This window comes from Trachemys scripta, chromosome 6 (genome assembly GCF_013100865.1).
Source record: "Trachemys scripta elegans isolate TJP31775 chromosome 6, CAS_Tse_1.0, whole genome shotgun sequence".
NCBI lineage: Eukaryota > Metazoa > Chordata > Testudines > Emydidae > Trachemys > Trachemys scripta.
Window position 1 is genome coordinate 115,922,899 of NC_048303.1, and position 25,330 is coordinate 115,948,228.

Below are 25,330 nucleotides of genomic sequence, written 5' to 3' on the forward strand. Positions count from 1 at the left end.
AAAAAACCCCACAACATCTAAAACCCTAATGAATTCTAGAGGTGAGTTTATATCCTCTGTGATGTAAGTGCTCAAAAAAGTGATATTTAGTGCTATTTTAACTAAGAAATTCTTCACTGGAGACTAGAAGATTTGAAGGGTGCTGGGTCATCAGAAAGGGAGCCTTTCCCTTGTAGGTCACTGGTTTAAATCAGGTCCATGTTGACAGTGACTAGAGTTCATTCCATCTCATAGTTATTTGGCTAGTTACCATCTATGAGATGACTTGGTGGTCTCGATGTAATGCCTAATGGAGATGATTGATTAATGTGTCCATATCACTAAAAACATCACTGTTGTTTATAGCAGCCAGAATACTTGATGGTAGTCTCAGTAAAGGCCAAGTGTTGAATGGGCTGTGGAGACTAAGCTATCCTCTTCTTTCTATAGGTGGTCCCTCCAGATCAGAGACGAGGAATTTTAGAGGGCAGTATGAGGAACTTCCACTGTGACTGCCGCAGACTTCATAGAATCATAGAAGTGTAGGACTGGGAGGGATCTCGAGAGATCATCTAGTCCAGTCCCCTGCATTCAAGGCAGGACTGTGGAATAAGTAGCTTGTTCCTGACAAGTGTTTGACTAGCCAGTTCTTAAAAACTTCCAGTGATGGAGATTCCACAACCTCCTTTCATGTTTGTTAGCAGGAATAGAGCGCAGGAGGTTTGATTCCAAATGATATGTCATTACCACCTGAGCTGAAGCTGCTGGTGGAAGAAACGTTCTTTACCTTCTGTGGGCCAACATGTACAGGACAACATAACCACTTACACTTAACCAGCATTGCACTTTGACCCACAACCACTGACATCCTTTTTTGCCTCTTGAGTTATGCTTTGAATAGCAGTCTTGAGAAAACCCAAAGTGAAACTAAATCAAAACAACTGATTTTTTCCCCAATTTCACATCAAAACTTTCACTTGGTTTCAACAGGAAACCATAAATCAGCCCAAGTTGGTTTGAAATTGGGGCTAACTTTGCATTGCACAACCCAAAACCGAAACTGCAACCCAGTAACAATTTTGCAATGATTTCAGATTTTATTGTGTGTCCTGCTCTCACAGCAACCATCCAGCCTTGTGTTACAACAGAAAGCTTTGTAAAGGATATAGAAGGGGTTTAGATGTTTTTATTTAATAAGTTAACAGGTTTGTACTAGTTTTCCTCATCTTAGTGTTTGGTTACAAGATACTGTAATGTATCTGGCTTCTAGAATCTTACTGGTCAAATTAGACTGTGAAATGACTATGCAACTTTCACTCTGGGGTAATCCCCGGTTTGCTCTGCATTGCTGCTGATTGGATTCCCCATCTGTGGTTAAAAGTATTTAATGTTTTTACTTCTCACCTAAGGAACATCAGGCTTGAGAACAGACCAGTTAAAAAATAATTTCCCAGGATTTAAGGCTTGAGAAAAAAAGCAAAGTTTAGAAGAAAAGGAAAAAAAGGACATATACTGGGCTTCTATCTGATTTTGAATAACTTCATTCAGGAAGACAAATATCTCATAGCAAAGAAGAGGCAGAGCAGGCAATGAGTTATGATTGTGGTAGTAATTTTCTAACGAGTTAATTTTTTTTCCTGTGTGCCAGTCATAGGTCCAAATCTTACAAGCCCCGACTTAAATGGGAATTCTATGCATGAAGTACTTGCAAGATTGGATCCTAAATGTAACTCATATATATGTGTGTGTGTGACTCGTACTACGTCTCTATACATAATATATATACTGTACATTTATATAGATACAGAAAGTATTAGAGCATATACAGAAAAAAATCTTACTCATTTGTTCATTAATTTTATTTCAGAATTGTTTTCTGAATATCTGCTCTTCCTGTGACCTATATAATATATTTTTGGGCCTTATTCCTCCTCCTTTGCTCAGGAAGAATCAGGCTTGTTTTAGGGAATGTTTTAGCTGAAAAATGAGATCTTAATAAATTATAAAATCATACCATAGTGATTCTTGCCAGTTTCGTAACACGAGATGAAGGAAGGAAAGAAAATGCATTCTAAATAAATATGCTTCCTGCCCATTGATCCATACTCACAACTTCCATGTAATAGAGAAGGAGTTTTAGAGGCTTGATTGACTAAACTCTTTGAGGGATGCATGCGGTTTACGTGAGGGCAGAACTTGGTCCTAAATGTGTAAATTTTAGCCAAACCCCAACTATTCTCTGCAGAATAGAAAGGAGGGATTTCATTAGGTAGGGAGCATAAGACTGCCACAGGATGGAGGTGTCCATAGTTCTTCGGCACTTCTCCTGGTCGATGGCATGTGTTCATAGATCTTGGAGTTCCAGTCCTTTTCTCTTCAAACTTCTCTTGACCAGAGTCTTTCTGTCATATCCTGTCTTGCTGTCCTCTTCCTCCCATGCTTTCTTTGCTGGTTGTTCTTCTCCAATTCTTCTCCAGTCCATCTCAAACATGCGGTGTCCAGCCTATCTGTCATTGAGAGCTAGGGTGATCAGATGTCCCGATTTTATAGGGACAGTCCCAATATTTGGGGCTTTTTCTTACATAGGTGCCTAATGCCCCCAACTCCCGTCCCAATTTTTCACACTTGCTATCTAGTCACCCTATTGAGAGCCCCAAATTCATCTTCCCCCAATTTCTTCCATGTACATCCTGTCTACTTTCTGCTTGCCTGCCATCCTCTTCAGTATGTTATTTTCCACCGCCTGTTTCTTCTTTTCTTCCAGCTACGTTAAACACACTATATATCAGGCAGGGACAAACTCACGCAGCATAAACTTTTCCTTTCAGTTCGTTATTTAACTGCCAGTCCCATAGCTACTTTCCACTGCCACTTATGCACATTGGGTGCTCGGTACACTCTGCTGAAATATAAAGTACACAATTGTCAAGCCTGGCTACCAGCTCTCCTTTTTGGTTTTTAATGGGCACTGACATGCCCAAATTTAGTCTTTGGGTTTCTGACATGCTAGTTTGAGAGCTCAGGTGTGGAACTGGCTGCCCTCCCTTGGACACGTGTGTGATTTGGGCCCTACGCTTCCAAAGATAAGGACCTATTCTCTTTGTCCCCTAGGACGCTGCACAGAACTCACATTGAAATGAGGGTGAATCTCATACATAGAACAAAGGGTCATTATAGCTTTTAGAAATACAATCCACATTATCTTTTACTATAGGTTTAAAAATTAAATAAATACAGCATTTTTTCTTGATATTTCAGGTCATTTATTCAGTCTCCACCATCTACACTGCTGAAATCTGAGAATCCCTACATTTGATAATAAAAACAGCAACAGAGACTAACGCAGAATCTGGAATGTCCTACGGAGATTCAGATCTTTAGTATGTGAGAAAATAATGTTTCCGTTTTGGAGCTAAATTCTGCTCTCGGTTACTGTCATGCAACCCTACTGGGATAACTTCAGTGGCACTGCACCACTATAGACTAGAGCAGAATTTGGCTTTCTGATAGGACCCAATTCAACAAGGAATTTATCATAAGCACGTGCCTTATGCCCTGATCCAGCAAGGCTGCTAAGCATGTACTTTAAGCATGTGAATAGATACTGACTTCACTGAGACGACTCATATGTTTAAAGCTAAGCCCCTGCATGACGGCTTTGCCGGATCAGTATCTTTGTATCTATATTATTTCTTGTCTTGGTGAACAATACCCGTGCAATGTAGCGTTCTTGAGCTGTCGCAATCTACCAGGTCATGGCAAGGTAGAAGAGAAAGAGATTGGATTACCAAGAAGAATGTAAGTAAAAGGTTGATGAAGATAATCTAATGGCACAGAGAAAGAGAGAGAGAGTTTTGCAAACACAAAGAGCTCTTTGTCTTCTTTCTAAAGAATGCAAACATATTCTTGGTCTTTGACCAGCCTTTTAATGTCCTGTTTTGTTTTACACGGGAATTAAAAAATATTTTCCATTTGTTTTAATTATCTGCTCGCTTTAACTTTGACCTTTGAAAAGTGTTTTGCTATGGCAACCGTTGGTCTCATGATGAGCAGTGCTAGGAAAACAGCAGCAAAAATAAATCTTTTAATTTATTTTACCTACTATGTTTAATCCCTTTAATCTGTTAATGATTTGTGTTTTCTTCCTTTTTGCAAAACAGCAGGTTTAGCATGAGTTTCAGGGACATATGTTGTTTCACTATAACAAAATTTTCACCTAACAATTTTCCTGAGAGATCAATCCATTTTCAGTATTAAATCTTACTCTAAAACCAACTTTATCTTACTGACTTTTTCTAACTGAGCCCTCATTATAGTTAAAACTCAACTTTTTAACAGAACATTTTTTAAAAAGTAGATTTTGTTATTTTTCTTTTGTTTTATAAACAGTGTTTGTTAAAAAAATTACTGTCTTGCCAAAAAAAATGATGATTTCTATGCATTGTGTGATTCAGTGATGTTGAGATTTTGCATGTCTTGTAGGTGCTCTTACATATGTACATTTGTGATATTTGTAGAAATGTTAACCATGTCAATCAATGGCTATTAGCCAGGATGGGTAGGGATGCAAAACCATGCTCTGAAGTGTCCCTAGCCTCTGTTTGCCGGAAGTTGGGAATGGGCGACAGGGGATGGATCACTTGATGATTACCTGTTTTGTTCATTCTCTCTGGGGCACCTGGCATTGGCCACTGTCAGAAGTCAGGATACTGGGCTAGATGGACCATTGGTCTGACCCAGTAAGGCCGTTCTTATATTCTTATGTATTGCTGCTATAACCACTTATTGTAGTTAACGGAAAAATCTGTACTAAGAGGCTGTGCCAGTTAACAGTTTTATGTATGACATGATAAACTGTGTGCTCTGCTGTTTGTTTAATGTTGTGAGCCAGTATTTAGTGCCTTCTGTAGAAGGAAACAATACGTTGTGGTTGACAGGAGGTGCCAAATTTACAATATCCTGTTCCACACAAGTGACTACACACCAGGTTAAAAAAAATCATCTCCATCTTTAAAAAAAATATATCTAAAAGTGACTGGAAAATGTCATGGATTTTTCTTGTTTATTAATTTTACTTCATAAAAAAAAACCCTTGATAAAGTTAATCAAAATGTACTATTTACTAAATCAGATACATGTGAAAACACAGAGTGATTGGTAAGAAGGGACATGTTGCTGGACGGCATTTTTTTGTTTGTTTGTTTGGTCTGCCTGTGTTGCAGAATAACAGGAGAAGAGTTTGATATCTGAAATGGTGATTTTAGTATCAAATCAAATAATTAGGAAATACTTTTAAATTAGTAATGGAACAGTCTTAAAAACTTAATTGACCTTAAACTGAAGTGATACAGTAATGATGCTTTTCTATGTTAGCTTTCCTAGTGGTCCTGATTCTGATCTCCCTTGCACCCTGTGTAAATGAAGAGAAACTCCACCTAAGTCAATGGAGTGCCATTCCATTTTTCAGCTCTATTGAAATCAATGGAATTACGCTGCTGCAAAACTAGTGTGAGATCAGAGTCAAGCCCAATATTTTTGGCCTCACTCTTTTCGGGTATCTTCATGCCAGAGCCTTTGTATCATAATTCTGACATTTCATTTTCAAAAAGTCACTTTTGTACTCTCACTGAAGAAGCTGAAAATATGAACGTAAAAACAAAGTAGATGAATTCATCTTGATTTTGATGTGAGTTTTAACAGGGTGAAATCTGTAGATTCCTTTTTTAAGTGGAAAACCAAATAACAGGAGTTTACTGGAAGGGTTTAGGGTGGAGAGGGATGATCTACTGAAAAACTTGGGAAGACTTTTCAAACCAAAATACCAAGTTGCCAGAAAAGCAATATTACGGTACTTGAAAAATATCTGTGATTAACATTCATCCCTCGACTAACTGTATTAAAGTCAAGTCTATACCCCAGGAATGAATTTGACCTAAAAAAATCTTAAAAGCACTTGGAATTGCAACCTTCCTCCAAAAAGACTGTTAAGCCAAGATTTTCCAAAGTGACTAGTTGGTGCATCGCTTTTTGGGTGTCCAACTTGTGACCTCTTAAAAGACCTGATTTTCTGAAGGTGGGTGCTCAGCACTTACTGAAAATCATGCCCCTATGTCTCCCAGAAATCAAGGCAAGCAAAATCACTAGTCACTTCTGAAAAACGTATCCACATTTAAATGTATAAAGTCTAGTTATGACTCTTTGGTGTGTCCCAGCCTCCTACATAGTGCATTTCAGCAGTAGACCGCAAAGCACTTCCCAAGCTTTTTAATAAATTATTCCGTATAACACCCCTGGGAGGTAGGGTGGTGCTATTATCCCCATTTTACAGATGGGGAACTGAGGCTCAGAGAGGCTAAGTGACTTTCCCAAGATCACAGAGGAAGTCTGTGGCGGAGCAGGGAATTGAATCTGTGTATCCCATGTCCTAGGCTAATGCCATAACCCTTTCATCATCTTCAGAGATTTGGGGCCTGATTACCAACTGGTGTAAATTGGCGTAGCTCCATTGGCTTCAGTTTGGGTCCTTTGTTGCTGAGATGACTCCATTTAATATTTGCTACTTTTAAAGTCAGCTTTGACCAACTGCAAGTTGATTCTCCATGGTTCTGTCCGTCTGGTAGCCATTGACACCTGAACAAAACGCATGTAAAATGCCACCACTGGCATGAGTGCAAAATTCCGATTTGGGAGCGTTTACACCCACTTGGTATAGGTGTTAAATGGCTACCCGAAGTGTGAAGCAGCGGAGGACCATGCCCTTCATCTGTGCTGCTTCCTGTGCTCCTACGCTAGTCACTGCGGTGTCCTGCTCTTGAGTCTCTCGCGAATCAGCGTCACTGCTTCGGAGGTAAATAGCAGCACAACAGTTATTCGACATTTTTCTATCCAGTGCCCCAGTTTGCCAAAAATTACACTGGGTCCCTACAGTACAAAAGCTGGTTTTTCATGGCTTCCATGCCTCTGTCACTCATTGCGGAAGCTGGATATGTTTTTGCCAAACTAGATTACCATAGTGATTGATGTTATTCAGTTAGTGCACTGCAATCTGGAAAGGTGATCATAACTCTACGGCATAAACCTGGGAATCGGGAATGGACTGCTGCCCTCCGAGTGTAAAAGGCTCTGTTGGTACATGTTCATCTCCTACCACCGCTTATGGAGTCCCCAGCTCTGTGAAAACTACTAATCTGGTTGTGCTAATACTACTCACTTACACAGTTGTCAATTATGCACCCTTGGGGTCGTCTCTTTTACAATCACTGATGTGTCCGGGGAAACCTTATATCAGTTTACCCACGTTACAGGAACAGGTATTTTTAGAAAATATTTTAATGTTCTAGGCTGGGATTCTGAAAAGAACCTAAGGGAGTTATATATCCAAATTCCACTGACATTCGGGTGCCTAACTCTCTTAGGCTCCTGTGAAAATCCCAGCCCTAAACGTAACCAGTTATTTTAAAACATAGATCTCCGTATGAAGAAGTAATCTATTTTTAGTATGAAAATGTGGTTCTGTGTAAAAATAGCATCCTCTTCCTCAGCAAATCTGTGTATTCTGAGTCTCATTTGCTTGTTTGAGTGGGGAAAATGTAAGATTTCAGTGTGTTTTAATACTTCAGAACCAGTTCATCTCTGGGAAAGCTATTTGGATTCTTTTCTGATTTGTGCATCATCAACAAAACTGTTAACTAAGATCCATTTGCAGAGCCATCCATTCAGCCCCATTGCCTTCAAATTATGCCCTCAGTGGAGGAAATAAGATTGCACCAGTGTAACAGAGTGGGGAACATGAGGAAAATGAGGCTGAACAGTGGTAACTGAGGACATAATCTTGGTCACTTGATCTTTGTTATTGGTGGTGGGTGAGCCATAAAGAACCCATCTTGGGACTTAGATCCTAGGCTAAGATTGCCACTTGTTATCTTTGCACATTTGATTTGGAGTCAGCAAGGAGCAATAAGTGTGGAACCCCACAATGCCATTTTTACAAAGTAACTTATCACAGTAGAACTGCATGACGTGTCAGATCTTTGGCTGGTGTCAGCCACTGAAATCAATGAAGTTACTGCTGTTTGCACCAGCTGAGGGTCTGGCCCTTATGTACATTAGGTGTGATTAAAATAGTCCATTTTTCTATAAGGTCTATTTACCTCTCCACAAAGACAGAGGTCACCTTTTGTTCTCATACGTCTGACCCTCCGATTTGAACTGGGATGGAATAAACACTTTATGGCATACATCTGCTTCCCAGTAATTCATTTCAGAGCTCTCCTGGAAAAGTGCTGCTGTTACACACTTTGCAAAAGAAACAGGGAAACACTGAATAAGTGAGGAGAAGAAAGTGAAAACAAGAATTTAATACGGTGGCTGTGTTCCTGCCTTTTCTCACCTCTCAGATCATTTTAAGTATTTCAAAAGAACGAGTTAAGTTGCTTATTAATTAGAATCACTAACTTTTGTCTTGCCATTGACTGATCTTCAGATTGCTAAACGATTCTGATGTTTTAGCATTTCAGCTCATTGTTTATTTCTCCCCATGAGTACATTTTAAAAGTCTAGTTTTGATGAACAGATTGATTTCACAGTATGTACAATGTTTGCTACTATTGTAGTGTGACTTTGTTTTTAAATATTTGTTTTGGTACAGCCTTAAACTTCTAGAACTAAGAAGATCATTTCAAAATTAAGCAACCAATAACGTCATTGATGTCTGTGATAAGTGCATGCTTTATTCACAGTATTTTGTCTGTACTTGGGTATGGTGACCAATTCTCATTTATGTAATAAACTGTTTTCTGCAAAGGTGGCTACTTTCTTTAATCACATGAAAACAATGTACTTAAAAATTTGAAGCACATTATGGAAAAGAACCCAATGCACTCACAAGCCTTTCAGGTATGGATATCAACACAGCTGTGAAATTCTTGTGAGCCTGTAAAACATTCTGAGAAGTGGCATGCAAACAAGCACACCAAAGACTAGTTCTTGCCCTGCCCGGTATAACTTCATTGACTTCACAGAGGCTCTGGTTCAGGAAAGCATTAGGCACATGCTTAAGCCCATCCTTATTCAGGAAAGTGCTTAAACATGTGCTTTAGTCACTGTGACTTCAGTGGGATTGAAACCCACGCTTCAAGTGCCCTTCCTGAATAAGGATGCTTTCCTGAATCTGGGCCTGAGGTTAGATTCCGTGAAGATGGGGTATATTTTGGCTCTAAGTGTCCCATTTTGCTTTTAGAAATCCCATAACCAAGACTGTTCCTCTCACAAGAGAGCAACGTTTTCAATTGAAATGGGGTTTGCCAAGGCCAAGGCGGTGTCTGTGTTTTGTCCAACTAGCCAGCGTGGTGACATGCCTTCCTAATGGCTAATCTGTGCATGTGCGTGTATGTGTATGAGCAATTTAAAAAGTTCTTTAGGTAGTCAACAGAAATTACTTAAGGAAGGGTTTTAACTTAAACCTACAACCAGGGGTGAAAGTAACTTAAAGAACTTACCGGTACACCGGAGTCCTGAGCGGAGGCGTGGCCTCAACCGGAAGAGGCGTGGCCTTTCAATATTTAAAGGCCCTGGGGCTCCAGCTGTGGCTGGGAGCCCCAGGGCCTTTAAATCACCCCGGAGCTACCAGCTCCGGGGCTCAGGGGCGAATTAAAGGGCCCAGGGCTCCAGCTGCCGCCGAGCTCTGGGCCCTTTAAATCACCGTGGGAGCCCAGCTGCCGGAGCTCCGGCGGCACTTTAAAGGGCCCGGGGATCCCCGCAGCGGCAGGAGCACCGGGCCCTTTAAATCCCCGCCTGAGCCCGGCTGCCGGAGCTCCGGTGGCGCTTTAAAGGGCTCAGGGCTCCCCGCAGCGGCTGGAGCACCGGGCCCTTTAAATCACCGCTGTGGAAGCCGGTCCAGTCCGGACCAGACTGGCTTACTTTCACCTCTGCCTACAACAAATGTAGACTCAGATCCAAGGGTACGTCTTCACTACCCGCTGTATCAGCGGGTAGCAATCGATTTATCCGGGATCGATATATCGTGTCTTGTTAAGACGCGATATATCGATCCCCGAACGAGCTCACTGTCGACTCTGGAACTCCACCAGAGCAAGCGGCAGTAGCGCAGTCGATGGGGGAGCCGCGGCCGTCAATCCCACGCTGTCTAGACCCCAGGTAATTCGATCCAAGATACTTCGACTTCAGCTACACTATTCACGTAGCTGAAGTTACGTATCTTGGATCGATATCTCCCCCCTCAAGTGTAGACCAGCCCCAAGGCTGTAAATCTGGCATGACGGTCTCTTCCCAAGCCTGAACTTTCACTGTCCTACAATACGGTTTTAAAATGTAAGACAAATCTGAGCCACAAACTCTATTATTTTAACGATGCCAATAAAGCAAAATATCCCAAATTAAAAAGCTGCAAGAGAAGCCCCCAAAGCAGCTGCTTGTATGATGACAGCAGTGTTGAAGGAGGAGATGATCAGACAATCTCAAGTAGGGGCATGACAAAAAGATATAAAACAACCAATGATAAGCGAAGGCAGCATGTTCTGGGTTTGACTGGGGAGAATGGGGAACCATGTTGCTGAGCAGTAACCATTTGTGGGGTCATTGTGGTGCTCCTTTGTCCAAGCCCATGAAATCTCTTCTGAATATCTGGTGATCTTGGGGTGCATTGAAGAACTGATTAGAAGTTAGTTAGTTTTAATGCTGATTAGCTTTAAAGCCTCTGCAGTGACTCCAGCAGTAGGCAGAAAGAGGGACTGGGGCAATTTTATATCAGATCTCCATACTCAGAACATCTCTGCTTCTGCAAACGGTGGAATGGGTGCAGGTTTCCTCCTCCCCCATTATGCACTTGGCTGACCATCCCTGGGACAGGTCAGCATGATCTGCAGCCATTGTACATGGCCTTCTGGGACTTAGACATGCCATGCAGCTGTGTAAATGCTGATCGGGACTGAGCTTTAAATGTTTCTTGCCAATATTTATTCCTCAAACTGATCTTGTAAGCTTTGTTGTATCTCTCAGCTGTGCAACTAACCCATAACCCTGTCATGCTTTTATTGAAATTTCATAATCCAGACATTGTTTACAAATGACATGTTAATTGATGTAGAAGTAGCTCAGGGATATTATGGCACAATGCCTATTCAGATGTGTTTTAAGAGACAAGCGCTCACACATTAGTGAACTAGGGTTTGAAATTAGTTTATAATTTATTCTAAAAACAAGTGGAACTTGGCGGCGGTCCCTGGAAAGACATGTGAGGTATCTCTTTAGAATAAGCCAGCTTTAAATCCTGTGTTATAACGCTAGGTTTTGGCAGTGAGGGTCATCTTGCAGCAGTTTGGGAGAATACTTTGAAAAAAGAATGAGATAGAGCTATGAAGTTACCTCCTTTTTTATGTAAACACTCTCTATTTGTAGATCCAAATTCTGGTAGGCACCTAATGGAAAATCTGCAGGTCGGAGTGGAAATGTGAGGCAGAAACTGACCGTCGCTATCCCTCCAAAACCTATGGAGAAACCACCCCAAAGTCCCTTTGTGAGAAGAGCAAAGACTGGTGGTAGCTCGAGGTTAGAATTGTAGATGAGGCTTTGTAACTCACCTACGTGTGCTTGTTCATTAAGCACACTTGTTTTGGCATAGACTTCTCACTTTCTTTTCCATACAAAACAATTCGTAAGACATATGGTATTGAGGAAGATTCTGTGTTACTCATTAGCATTTGGAAGGAGATTCTGGAATGTAGTAAGCATTGAGCTCTTGTCTAAGACCACTTTTAGAAGCATCTCTCAATACTGGGTTGTGTTCGGGGAGCTGCATATGTCTGTTCTCCAAGAGAGAATAATGGAAAGTGTGTCCTTGTTTGTTTTGATAGGGTTGCCCTGGACACTAATTTCAGATTACAGGATCAACAACCACTCTTGCTCTGTGCACAGAGCTCCCTTTTATGTCAGGGAGCAATGTGCATGCTGATCAGTGAGTGGCTCACAGTATCTTGCAGGCCTCCTTTTGGAGGAAAACGACATCTTTTGGAAGTAGGAATGATGCTGAGATATTAAAATAAATCACATTTTCAGCCTCTCAAACTTGATGGTGTCTCATTAACCTGCCTTGCAAATTTCCACGTCCTTGCTCACCTTAAACACAAAAGATATAACCCCTCCACAAGGGTAGTGCAGAACGTATAGAGCTATCGGATCCATAGGGAAACTTAAAGTTCTGGTATACGGTAAACACACTACAGCGCTTGTTGGACAGACTCATGGGGGGAGGGATAGCTCTGTGGTTTGAGCATTGGCCTGCTAAACCCAGAGTTTTGAGTTCAATCCTTCAGGGGCCATTTAGGGATCTGGGGCAAAAATCTATCTGGGGATTGGTCCTTCTTTGAGCAGAGGGTTGGACTAGATGACCTCCTGAGGTCCCTTCCAACACTGATATTCTATGACTTGGAGCATGTACATATTTTTGATAGGGAGGAAATAATATCACTAGTTGTTGTTTTTTTTTTTTTTATCATCATCTTAATTGTAGAAGGCTAGTGAGCAGATTTTGCACCGGGTAAATTTTCGCTATGATTTTGCAACGTGCTTTAAAAAATATTGACATTGCGGGAGCGCCCTAGAGAGAGTCAAACAAAACCAAAAAGGGAACATTTTCCAATGAGTCTGTCACTTGCCTATACCATTGCTACTCAGGCTCCGCAGGGCTTTTGAAAAGGGAACTTAGGCAAGCACCTAAGCAACTTGAAAATGTAACCCGAAAAGTCTAACTTAAAGCTGATATCCACCCAATGAGTCGTATCTAGATATTGTCAGTGACTCCTATCCATGCATGAAGCTATCCTTCATTTGCGCTACAATGTCTCCATACATAATTTTAAACAGTTAGAACTTGACTCTGCTACAGACTGATGAATAGGCATGATATATTTTTGCAAGTGCATAAATACCCTGAAGTTAATGGGATTTGGGGATGATAAAAGCGAGGAGGATTTGGCACACACTACACAGACGAAAAATGCAAATGACACTGTCTCCTGGCAGCCTTGGGCATCTCTGATTTAGGCCCGGTTCTAAAAAGCACTCAAGCACATGCTTAATTGTAATGACTTTGTTGGGATTTAAGCATGTGCTTAAAGTTAAAAACATGCTTAAGTGTCTTGGGGCTTCATCCAAAGCCATGGAAATCAATGGAAATCTTTTCATTAACTTTAATGGGCTTTGGATATGCTCATGATGACCAGGGATGGGAACGCTCACATACTTAAAATGAAGTGTGTGTTTGAGTGTGGTGTTGGATCAAGGTGCTAGTCCTTTCCAATGCTGCCTTGCTGTGTTAGATGGTACGGATTGCTAGAATTAGTGGATTAAACTGCTTTCTCCTGGAACGCAGGAGATTAGAATGCAAATATAGAATATATTTACAACAAAAATGATCTGTTGCCCAGATAATTGCATATTTGGTGGCTCCTGTTCCCGTACTTATCTGACACACTGATCCAGATGGCAACCTGCCTTCCTCGTTACCATCTTATTACTTCAGCTTTGTTTTGTTAAAAATAATCTCTTCTTCCGTGTATACCTGAGCTACCCTTGGTGATCATGGTAACTATCAATTTGTGAATCAGCTAGTTTGGTTCTCAAGCTTTAATAACAATGTAAGCTGAGTTATATGGTCTCTTCAATCGAAAGAAAAAGGTGGGGGAGAGCGGGGAGTTGTGTGTAGAATAAAAGAGTTATGAGGATTTTATTTGATATGAGCAACATCTTACAAGTGTTGAGTGTTTCATCCGAAGTATCGCAAAACAGCCTGTTCAGTGCCTAGCACAGTGGGGGCTGACTGGGGCTCTTAGTTGCTACTGCAATTCAAATAAATAATCAAATATTAGAGATGAGCCTGAACCAAACCTCGATGTCTTGAACGCCCTGGAACTTTGGAAAAGTTTGGGTACCACCAGTGCTTAACCGCCTGTCAGATTATATCCTGGACCTCACAGACGTCTGCCTTCTGTGGGGCTCAAGAAAGCTGCACTGGTGATGCTGTGTCTCAAAAATGTAGTCCACAATTTTCAAATCTGTGTGTCTAAAATTAAGCTCCTATGTGGATTTTTTAAAAAGCATCTATGGCTATTAGGAGCACAAGTCCCACTGACAGCAGTGCTCCTAAATCCCTTAGGCACTTTTGAAACTCTTCCCCCTAAATCCCATATTGAGGCTCATAACCAGAAGTGGCCTGGTTTTCAAAAGGACTGAGTGATTGCTGCTCCCAGTGATAGCCCTTGGGCCAGCTGGCAGTGTGACAGAATCCTAGCAATGTAGGGCTGGCAGGCACCTCGAAGGGTCATCAAGTCCAGCCGGAAGATGTCTTCACAGCAGGCACTCTGGGAAAGTAGAGTGGGGCAGGTGGCTTGTACATAAATTTGGCACGAAGTGGACACTGTTGATTAGGTGTTCTCAGCAATTGCTTCGGGCAAGTAGAAGGCATCAAATACAGGGAAAGGGCTTGCCTGTGGGTTGCCAGAAGCAGGGGGCACAAAGTACCAAGGGACCTTTGCCTACTGTAGTCACTGGAAGGTGAGCTAACACAATGGGGGACTCATCCAAGAGGACCCACTGGAAGAGTGCAGCTGTGATGCCTGCAGTTCCCTTCCGTGCTTGACCAGAGACGTGATCAATGCAGCTGAGGAGAGGGGCCACACAGGGGGCTGGGGCTGCTCTGACAGCTGTTCTAATTTGCATTGATAGTGCAATGGGCGTGCGAGATGCCCCGAGCATGGTCTCCACACCAGCAGCTGGGATGGCATAGGAGCTACCACTGTGGTTCTAGACACTACTCGGGGATTGCCTTGCACTGGGAGGGAAGGCTCTAGGAGCTGGATCTCCTGACTATAGGGAGCAGTGCAGAGCAGCGCCAACATGCCAGGGCATCAAGTCCCAGATCTGCCCCAGTTAGAAATGAACCAGTGTGGACAGTATCAAGCCTTGCTTTGAGATGAGCCAATTGTAGCAGTTCTGGCAATGCTTGTGCAGCATTAGGAAGCCTCGGTGTGTGAATGCAGAAGGTTTACAAGGCGAGCAGATATCTCCTCAATGGGCAGTGGCCACGGTTTAGTTCAGTACTGCAGGCATACTTTCAAAGAGAAGAGTGCTAGCTACCCATAACATTTCCTGCAGTAGCCTGGATTTTCTTTAGCTATCTTCCTATCCAGTTACATACCAGGGCCAGCCCACCTCAGCTTGTGATATCGTAACCCAGGGGGGCCAATGCTCCTGGCTGGTGCCAAATGTTCTTCTGCAGCAATGTCACATGCAATAGTGAGACAGTAACTAGGCAGCCAAACCTTGTGAAAATGGGGTTGCAAACAGAGGAACATGGGAACGTCAAGCCTTCTGAATTGTTTGCCGTGAACATTTTTGCTGCTAGTGAATCCTACGCTGCCTGACAATTGCCTTTCCGATTGAAAGGAGAATAGTCAGCTGTCTTTAGAAGTCCTTTGTATGTTTATTTAATAGTTGTAGTATATAGAAAGAGGGTAATATCCCTTTAAATAGTTTGTAAGCTCTCTAGGGGCACTTACCAGGCTCTCCGTGTTCTAGAAGCTGCTAGAAACCAAGCCGAGAAACAGCATGTATATGTAGATAGGCCTTGCGTGCTGTGTATAGTCAGTAAACACAGTTATTTGTTCCCGGGTGGTTCCGTCATACGTTGTGCAACAGTAAAAGTCATTGTAGTCTTACCCATAAAAACCCTCCAAACGCTCATTGATTGTATAAAGGGTTTGAGGCTGGTTTGTCAGTTTTTAAGACCTTTCTAAGGGTACGTCTACATGGCAATACAAGACCCGTGGCGGTGAGTCTCAGAGCCCATACTGGTCAATTAACGTGGGTGCCAGGGCTAAAAATAGCAGTGTAGACATCCGGGCTCAGGCTGGAGGCCTGGTGTGAGGAGTGTCTCAGAGCCCGGGCTGCAGCCCAAGCAACACAGCTCTTTTTAGCCCTCTAAGCATGAGTCAATTGACCCGGGCACTGAGACTCGCTGGCACGGGTCTTTCATTGCAGTGCAGACATTCCCGAAGTGGCTGCAGACACTGCATATTTTGCATTGCCTAACGGCTGGGGCTTGCCATTGACTTGAACGGGAGTGGAGGTGCTTTTGAAGTGCATGAAGAGTGTTATAAAGTCTAGTCCTGGTCCCAACAGCATCCGAGCCAGATGCTTAGATGGAGCCTGTGGTTTGGAGAGGGGATGACACTTTTACCTCCCTGCATAAAGCCCCCAGCCCAACTACACACCATTCCCAGGAGTGGAGTCACAACGCAGTTGCCATCTACAGTCATCAGGCACTGGAAAATGATGGCGGGGAGGCACTGAGCATCCAGCGTCCCTTTAGGGCAGCGGTTTTCAAACTTTTGTACTGGTGACCCCTTTCACACAGCAAGCCTCTGAGTGCGACCCTCACCCCCCTTATAAATTAAAAACACTTTTTAATATATTTAACGCCATTATAAATCCTGGATGCAAAGCGGGGTTTGGGTGGAGGCTGACAGCTCGCGACCCCCTGAGGAGTCCCGACCCCAGTTTGAGAAACCCCTGCGTTAGGGCCAGGAGCCTTCCTGGCTGACTTATAGGTGGGGAGAAAATGCGTGGGGCATTGTGGAAGCAGAGATGAAGACCCTCAGGCTGCCCCATGACAACTGGAGGGGAAAGCCCCTTCGTGACACCCCCTCCCCACCATGTGACAATCTCATTGTCATTTAAAGAGGCTGGGAACCTCCTCTTCCTCTCTCCTCCCACGCTGCTGGTGATCTGCAGTGATTACCAGAACCCTAGAGCTGCAAAAAGCAACAAAGAGTCCTGTGGCACCTTATAGACTAACAAATAACCCAGAACCCTAGAGCTGCAGTAACTTCTGCACCCTCTGTGGCTGCAGTGTTGGGGGCAGGGGACCTGGGGAGGTACATAGGGCTGCTTCTGAGGGGAGCCCCTTTCCACGAGTTCTCACATTGCTGGGATGTGGCTCCCCTCCCCTTCATCTGCCACCCCGGCGGGCAATCCTGCAGAGAAGACAAGTGGGTGCACAGATGACTTAAGCAGCCTGTTGGGGCCTGGGCTGCCACATAAACTGTCTTCAGGCCCCTAAAAGTACACTTAAATATAGTGGATGTAATAAAATTATACTGGTATCATAAAAATGTATTACTCTTTCATAAGAGAGAGTAAGGGCCTAAATATCCACAATAGGGTCCCTCATCAATCCACTCCATTCAGTTCCCGCCTGTGCTGCTGAGGAGAGTTTAAGAAACGAGCACTGTAATCCTGGCCTCACATCAGCTCACGCCATCTCTGACAGCTGCCTCTGTTGGCTCCACTACGACTCTCGGCCTGATCCTGCACTGAGTGCAAAGCGGGTAGAAAGCCCCTTGGTGGGAGAGAGTGGAATTCCGACTGAGTAGCACTTCACACCCACTTTGCACAGGTGTGCCTGACTGCCCAAGGCGCCGGGCAGTGCAGAATCAGGACCAATATGCAATGGAGCGTTTCTTTTTAACTGCTTAGATAGTTCATTAAGGCAAACCCTTGATGTTTCTTCCCACTGTTTTTTCCCCTCATTGCACCAGTCCTCCCCTCCCCCCGCAGTAAAAGGTTCTGCATTGCTCCATCTGTATCATTTACTGTATTTAGCACAAAAAAAATTAACTCTGGGGTAACCTCAAGATGACCCCGTATTGATCCCGTACTGGAAATACTATTCCACATTCTAGAGTTCCAATAAAAGTGCTTTAATAGCTTCATGGGACTTCACCGTTTCAGTGACTTCATTTCTCAATATTTCTACTTGGGCCCATGTAAACAATTCCAAGTTGCTCTAAACCTGAGTAACTAAAGAGTCCAGCAAGGTTACATTGTTTTTATCCCTATCTTTGTTTGTTTTCTAGCATACTCGACTAAACTCAACAAATTTCCTGTCTTTAATTTCGACGATGACCTGAAGTACCTGTGTATCAGCGCCGTGAGCCCAAACACTACAAAGGCTACGCTGTATGCTCTGAACGTGTGGAGATACTGGTGCATGACAAAAGGACTTAAAGACTACATGGACATCACTAAGGTAAGCACTGTTAAATCATTGAGACCACTTCTCTGGTCAAGTCAAGCTGACCCACGGATGGGTAAAGGTGAGGATTTAAACCTTCTTTATGCTCCCATGATCCCAGTATTAGCCAGGGACCAGCCCAGTCCCCAGAATAAGCCTGTAGTCTTCTTTCCCCATGGGGCTGTCCCAGCAGCCAGGGACAAGCTAGGTACAGGGGAGTTCTGGCCACACCCCATTTTGCCCAGCCAAGCCCCCTGCGCTAACAGCCCAGAGATGGCAGGATATTCATGTCCTTGCCCAAAGAATATGCTTTTTATCTAAGGGGCCTTATTTCTCTCTAGGGGTCAGGCACTAAGGCCCCAGTCCAGCAAGCACTTAAGCATGCGCTTAACTTTAAGTCTGTAGTTCTACTGAGATGTTTCAAGTTAAGCATGTACTCTGCTAGAGTGGAGCCTAAGAATTTGTCTTGTCTGAAGTAATACAGAAAAAGAAAAAAAAAAACCCTGCAACAGTGATAAAAATCAACTCTATGACCAAAGCCGTAACAGGGACGTTAGATACCAGCACTCAGCACACAAGGGTGCAGAGTTGAGACATCCTGACAACTGATGCAATGAAAATCCTAGAAGCTGTGCGTATCAGCAGCCTGCTGGTTAAGGGAAGGGTTTCTCGTGCTGTTGAGATTAATGACAGTGCATGCGGGGCATCTGAGGAATGTCAGTCGAGTTCCAAGGATGTGATACAACATTAGAATGCCAAGGACTGCGTGTCCCACTACAACCTGTAATGTCAGGAAGTATTTTTGTTTTCGGTTTCGAAGGTGTCCATTTTAAGAAGGCTGTTGCCCCTTGAACTTGCATCTGTTTGCTTAATTTACAGATGTGTTTGTAATCCAGAAGCAGAAATGAGAGCGCTGAAATAAACCTATGCAGGCAGGTTAACAAAGTCTGATTGCAGGACAAGTATGACATATAAATGGCCCAGATAAGTGCTTGTGATTACAGACAAAGGGTCTCTGAATGCTTCTTAATTCTCAGGCTCTAGGAATCAAAGGCGATATTGTCATCCATCCCTCCTGTTATCGCAAGCATCTCATTATAACCAGCTTAATGCTTTCCTTTAATTATGAGATTTATAGAGGCTGTAAGTATATCTCAGTGAAAAGGAGGAATGGAAAGTTTCCCTGGCTAGAGCTTAACGGGGAAAAGTACAGAATATAAGGCATGCACTGTACTCCAAGCATCAGACTATATTCATACTAGGTGAAATCCTGATCCAAGTGAAGTCAATGGTAAAATTCCCATTGACTTCAGTGGGGCCAGGATGTCACGCTCTGTTTCTTAAAAGGTGGGGGTTGGGGTTCTGGTGTTGTAGAGGAAGGGGCCCCACCCTAAGCATCAGAACATGTCAGCTCTCTCGCCTTACATTAATTCTGGTCCCCTAATACCAGTGGGGTCCTCATCTCTGCAAAGCAGTGTCCTAGCAGGGGAGTGCTAAGGATCTCAACTCTTTTATTCCACCCTGCCTTTTTTTCTCCATACAGCTACATTTCCCATTCCTGTCAGTACAGCAGCCATATACATTGCATTCGCCTTGTAGTTACGCAAATATGCACCCTTCTTCCAAAACTGCAAGGTTACTACATTCTTGTTGGGAAGATGGGAGCATGTTGCATCTTGCACCTTTCCTCTGTGTAGAGCGTGAAAAGATCTGGAACTTGGGTCTTCCCACTTAGTAGCATTTTCACTATCCACAAGCAGGCTGACCTATGACAGCTATAGAATAGAAATGGACCTGAACCACAACCGTGGATCTGAAAAGTGCTATACTTTGGAGAAATTTGAAACTGAAGTTCACTGCTGGTCAGGGCCAGTGCAACCCATTAGGTGACCTAGGCAGTCGCCTAGGGCACTAGCATTTGGGGGGCGCCATTTCAGGTCCTTCGGCAGCGACCGCGGCGGCCGGATCTTCGGCCTCCCCAGTCGTCGGCGGCATTTAGGCGGAGGAAGCTGGGGCAGGGGGTCGTGGGGAGGGCCGCCTGCAGCAAGTAAGGGGGGTCGGCACACAGGGGAACTCCTCGCCCCAGCTCACCTCTGCGCTGCCTCCTGCCCTGAGCACGCCGCCCCGCTCTGCTTCTCTCCTTCCCAGGCTTGCGGCGCCAAACAGCTGATTGGCGCTGCAAGCCTGGGATGCGGGAGAAGCGGAGCAGCGACGGCGTGCTCGGGGAGGAGGCGGAGCAGAGGTGAGCTGGGGCGGGGAGCTGCCGCACGGCTCCCTGGGACGGGGGGAGCTGCCGCGGGGGGGGGGGGCGCCTCAGGGCGGAGGGGGGGGCTGCTGCAGGGGGGGCCTCAGGACGGAGGGGGGTGGGGAGCTGCCCCGGGGGGGGTGCCTTAGGGTGGAGGGGGAGGCGGAGAGCTGCCACAGGGCTCGGGGATGGGGGGGGGGCGCAAGGTGGAAGTTTCGCCTAGGGCACAAAACATCCTTGCACCCGCTCTGCTGCTGGTCAATGTCTGTCATGGGACAGGCCTAAGCCCTAGATGTGAACATCACTGGTGTTTGGGAAAATTTGGATCTAGATCCAAACTTGTCAGTGCAGGCTTGTCACTAGTAAAGAATTTTATCCCATGCATGTAGTAACACTTACATTTGCATTTCTCTTGTTCCAGATTCCAGCCTCGAAGCTGAATGAACTCCTTGAGGACTTCTACATTACGGTGAAGAAAACGGATGGTTCGGACTTCCTAGCCACGTCTTTGCATGCTATCCGCCGAGGCCTGGACCGGATTCTGAAGAATGCTGGAGTGGGATTTTCCATCACCAGCAGCACCTTCACATCCTCCACCAAAAAGCTGAAGGAGAAACTCCGGGTGCTTAGCAAGGCTGGGATGTCTGGCGCCCGCTCTCGCAACATCGTCTATTTTTCCCTGTCTGACGAAGAAGAGATGTGGAGAACAGGATGCTTGGGTGATGAGAGTCCGGTAGCCTTGCTATCCACTGTGGTGAAATATAACAGCCAGTACCTCAACATGAGGACTTTGCAGGAGCATGCAGACTTAATGTACGGAGACATTGAATTACTCAAAGATTCGCAAAACAGGCCCTTTTTTGCCCGAACAGACAGCGTGAAACGAGAACACAGGGTGAGCTCTAACAAAGTGTGCTATGGCCAGATATACCATGAGCACTCCAAAGGACACAAGCTGTGTCCCTACTGCCTCCTTTATAAGTACATGTACATCCACCGGCCCCCAACCCAGATGGAAGCAAAGTCTCCTTTCTATCTGACTGCACGGAAGGAGATTAGCGGCATGGGAAATGTGTGGTACGAGGAACAAAGGATGGGTCTCCGCTCCCTGAGGGGAGTCGTCCCAAAGCTGGCTAAAAAAGTCAAACTTGACCACTGTGAAAACTTCACTTTTGTTTCATTCACTCAGGCTTCCAGAAAGTTTGGCTCTCTTAACTCCTATCAGCAAGTCTGACATCCATGTTCTAACCCCATCCGTTCAGTCACTTGTACACGAAGGGGGCATTGAACTAAAGGAGCTTATTTCAGTAGCCACACCTCTATAGGCAAGCAGAAAGATGATGGCCTGCTGGCGACTCGCTTTGATCCTTATCGAAGCGGCTGCTACTGAGAAAAATTGAGCTCTTTTCCAAATGTGTGTTAATTATAGTCTATTATTGAGACACTGTATTGCTGCATATACGAGAATGCTACAAGAGTGAGGAAATCAGTTAATTACAGTGCCTTTTAGCACAGGTTTTTCTCAACAACTACCACATTAAACTGGTCCAAAAATAAAATTCCCACTAGGTCAGTAGCTTTAGTACATTGTGAAGAAAGTAAGTTGCTATTAAATAATAATTTAAAAAGTGGAAAGAGTGAGAGAGTAAATATTTCCTGGGGGAAAATTGCACTTGACACTTTTCTGTTTGGTTGATGGATAATCTACTTCTGAAAAGCAAGCAGCATCACTTGATGGAAGATCTTCCTGGAAGATGCAGCTTTCTTCTGTCACAATGTTTGGAAAGCATGAACTTGGGTTATGGAAGGTCTCTGTAGTGGTTGTCACCTGCTTTCCATTGTCAACTGGGGCAATTTTATGAAGCCAGATTCATGTACACACATGCATTTGAGAACTATATTTCCTACGCAACGGATGACCTGTGCTATCATGGATTTATGGCTTGGATTAAGGGAGCTATTATCAAAGACTGGTAACTCTTGAAGCAGAAGTGCCTATGTTTTCTTTCATAGTTACCATACAAAGGTTATTTTCTTGTGAACCATTCTTAGATTTTCCCATCTGGGCGGTATATAATGAATATAGATATTTTTCCAATATACAGTAATTTACACTGGATCTGTAGATACTGCTAGAAGTAATTCCTGGATTTACCAAACAGACAAACAAACATGGTTACAGCATCCTCAAAACTAGCCAACTAGTGATTTTGGCTGCCCCACTTTGGAGACCCCTTAAAGGGACCTGATTTCAGCATTGTCTGAAAGTCAGGTCCCTTTACAATGTCTCAAGTTTGGCACCCAAACACTGAGGCTCTCAGAATCACTTTTGTAAAATCTTGGTCTAAACTCTTAGGGTTCAATCCAGCTGCCATTCAAGTCAATGGGAAGACCCCTATTGATTGAAATGGGAGGTGTATCAAGCCCTTAGTCACAAGAAGATGTGTCATAGAAGACCTTGCCCCTATTTTAGGGAAGTAGGAGTTTTACCATTCATGGCTCATTGTTCTAGTACAAATGACCTGGCTGTCATCTTCCAATATATCACAAAGTTGTGACATCATTATGGAATCTGGGGACACATCAAGCGACAGAATCATTTGTATACCAAGATGGTGTTACACCTTTAAATCATAGCTCAAGGTCCATAGTTACGTGAATACAGATATATAGAAATAAAATCGGGCTTTATTTTTTGGAAGATTCACACACCCATTGCTAGTATACTTCTAGCAAGAACTTGATTTCTAGTATCTATTTATTATCCATGAGTTCTAAAATATAGTTTTACTTCTGTCTTTTAAATGTCTGTGCACAGCATTAAATGTTACTTTAGTTTTAAGAAAGTCATTCACTGGACCGGGAGAGAGAGAGCAGCATTAGCAAGGGAAATATCCATCATAAGCTACCAACTAAACCCTTGTGCAGGCTGTGTAGCTTATTTTCCTCCTTCTGTTTGTTTCCTTACTAAGGACCTGATCCTGTGGGGTCTGAGTACCCTCCACTCCCCTTTGACTGCAGGGAGAGCCGAAGATGCTCATGCATATACATGATCAGACTCCTAGTAAATGTAGCGTGATAGCTGTGGAGTTAGGAACTTTGGTGAAGCTGTATTTCTTTCAGAGAACTGTACATTGTAGCTTGATGCATATTTCTGAGTATTGTTAGTGCTGATGTCTGAAAGAAAACATACATTGCTCTAAACACTGTACCTCTTCTTGGTTTACATTGTTTTCCTTTATTTGACTGACTCTGGTAAAGGGAATATCCGGTTGAAACAAGGTTTTGTCAGTTCTCTGAGGCTGATCTTCATGTAGGAGACTGGCATGTAGGAGACTGTATGTGCAGTACACTGTAGCATCACAAAGGCATTATAGCAAATAACTGGACATTACTGAAAAAAAAAAAAAGCAAAAGTTATATTTATATAGTGTGGGTAGTTTTTCCTTTTCTTTCGGCTCTCACGTCTGCCTTGCACCTTTGTGCAGTCATTTGCACCTCTGCAAAGTCAGTGCAAAATGCTGACATTAGTAGCATATACTGGTTAGTAGTATACCTCTGCCCAGATATAAATGGCAGCTCAAGGGGCAGGGCTGTGAAAAATTTAGTCTTGGACGTGTCAGTTTTAATGGCAAAAATTTCCAAACCTAGATGCCTAAAGTCAGGCTTTTAAATCCACAGTTGGCACCTAAATATGTGGCCTAATCTTCAGAGATCCTGAACTTCTGAAGCTCCCTTGGGAGTTGATGTTGCTCAGCAATTTCTAGGATCGAGCGTTGGGAGAGGGCGTCACTGTTAAAAGTATTAGTGAAGAAATTTCCAAATGCACAAAGGGGCACTAGGCACGAATCTAAATGTGGCTGCTTATAGCAGAATTTGGCTAAAATTTCGTTAATTCCCTTCTGAACTCTATTAGGACAGAAGCATTTCATTTCATTATTGTATTCCAGAATTCTCTCTGCAAGGAGAAACTAATTCACAAGTATTATCTGATAAAACAGTATAAAATGAGGAAAAATCCTTCTTCTTTGCTTTAAGAAGTGATTAGTGCTAATAAGATTTTTTTTTTTAGTACTAGTATAGATTCCCTCCCACCCCCAAAATTTTTTTCATGGCATTAATAGCCATCATTTGAACTAAATGCTCCTCTGTGCTAATATGTGAATCTGTATTATCCAAGGAAAGCATTTATCCTATTCCTGATCTGCTAGCAGTGAAGATGAGCTTTCCGTGTTTTGCAAACATTTGTATTATCTGCATTTGAAAAGCAAATAGAGCACTGAAGGGTAGCAGATGCCAGACAAGCTCAGACGGGCATGGAATCAGGCAGCTTGTTATCCTGCATTTGGCCTATCAAATCTGATACCTGATACTTCACAGGATACCCACAATGCACCTGTGTACCAGTAAGCTTTTTGTAGGGATTGTGTGAGAAGATGCTACCCTATGAGCTGAAAAAAATAATACCTAATGCTTTTGTGAAGGAAAGTCTGTCTTGATCCTGTTTAACAATGTCTTTTTTTAAAATGTTCTTAAGTTAGATAATTTGGTGGCTCTGTTCTGATTTATAATCAGTGTTTGCTCTGAAATAAAAGCAATATTCATCTTTGCAAATTGTGAGAAGTGACTAAATATTTCAGAATCTAATTTTTTTTTGAAGTAGAGAACAACATTTGATAGTTTAATGATGATTTTTTTAAAAATTATTTGTTTATTCCCTAAACTTTCTCTGTGGTACAGTCAGTAAAAGATCTTCATTTTGTCTTTTAACTTTTAGAATTAATGATACTGGAGCCACTGTTACTTATCTAAATAAATTTAATTTTTAAAAGCATCAAAGATAGGCCCAGGTTATTGTTATTTGTATTATAATGGTGTCTAGAGGCCTCATCTGAGATCAAGGCCCATACACAATCCATGTTGCAAATGGCTTACAATTGAAATAGACAAGAAATGAGAAGTTAAAAAGGCACAGAGATCTGAACTGACTTCCCCAAGGTCACACAGCAGGTCAGAGG

General features: G+C 43.2%; 1 protein-coding gene across 1 annotated transcript in view; it reads left to right on the forward strand.

Annotated features, from left to right (window-relative positions):
- The window catches only part of KIAA1958 (KIAA1958 ortholog), a 114,942-nt gene extending 92,999 nt beyond the window's left edge, over positions 1 to 21,943 (forward strand). The window contains exons 4-5 of the mRNA XM_034773739.1: positions 17,910 to 18,082; positions 20,734 to 21,943. Of these exons, the coding sequence (XP_034629630.1) occupies positions 17,910 to 18,082; positions 20,734 to 21,546 (986 nt within the window). The 3' untranslated portion in view covers positions 21,547 to 21,943. The remainder of the gene's footprint in view (positions 1 to 17,909; positions 18,083 to 20,733) is intronic.
- Positions 21,944 to 25,330: the final 3,387 nt, after the last annotated feature.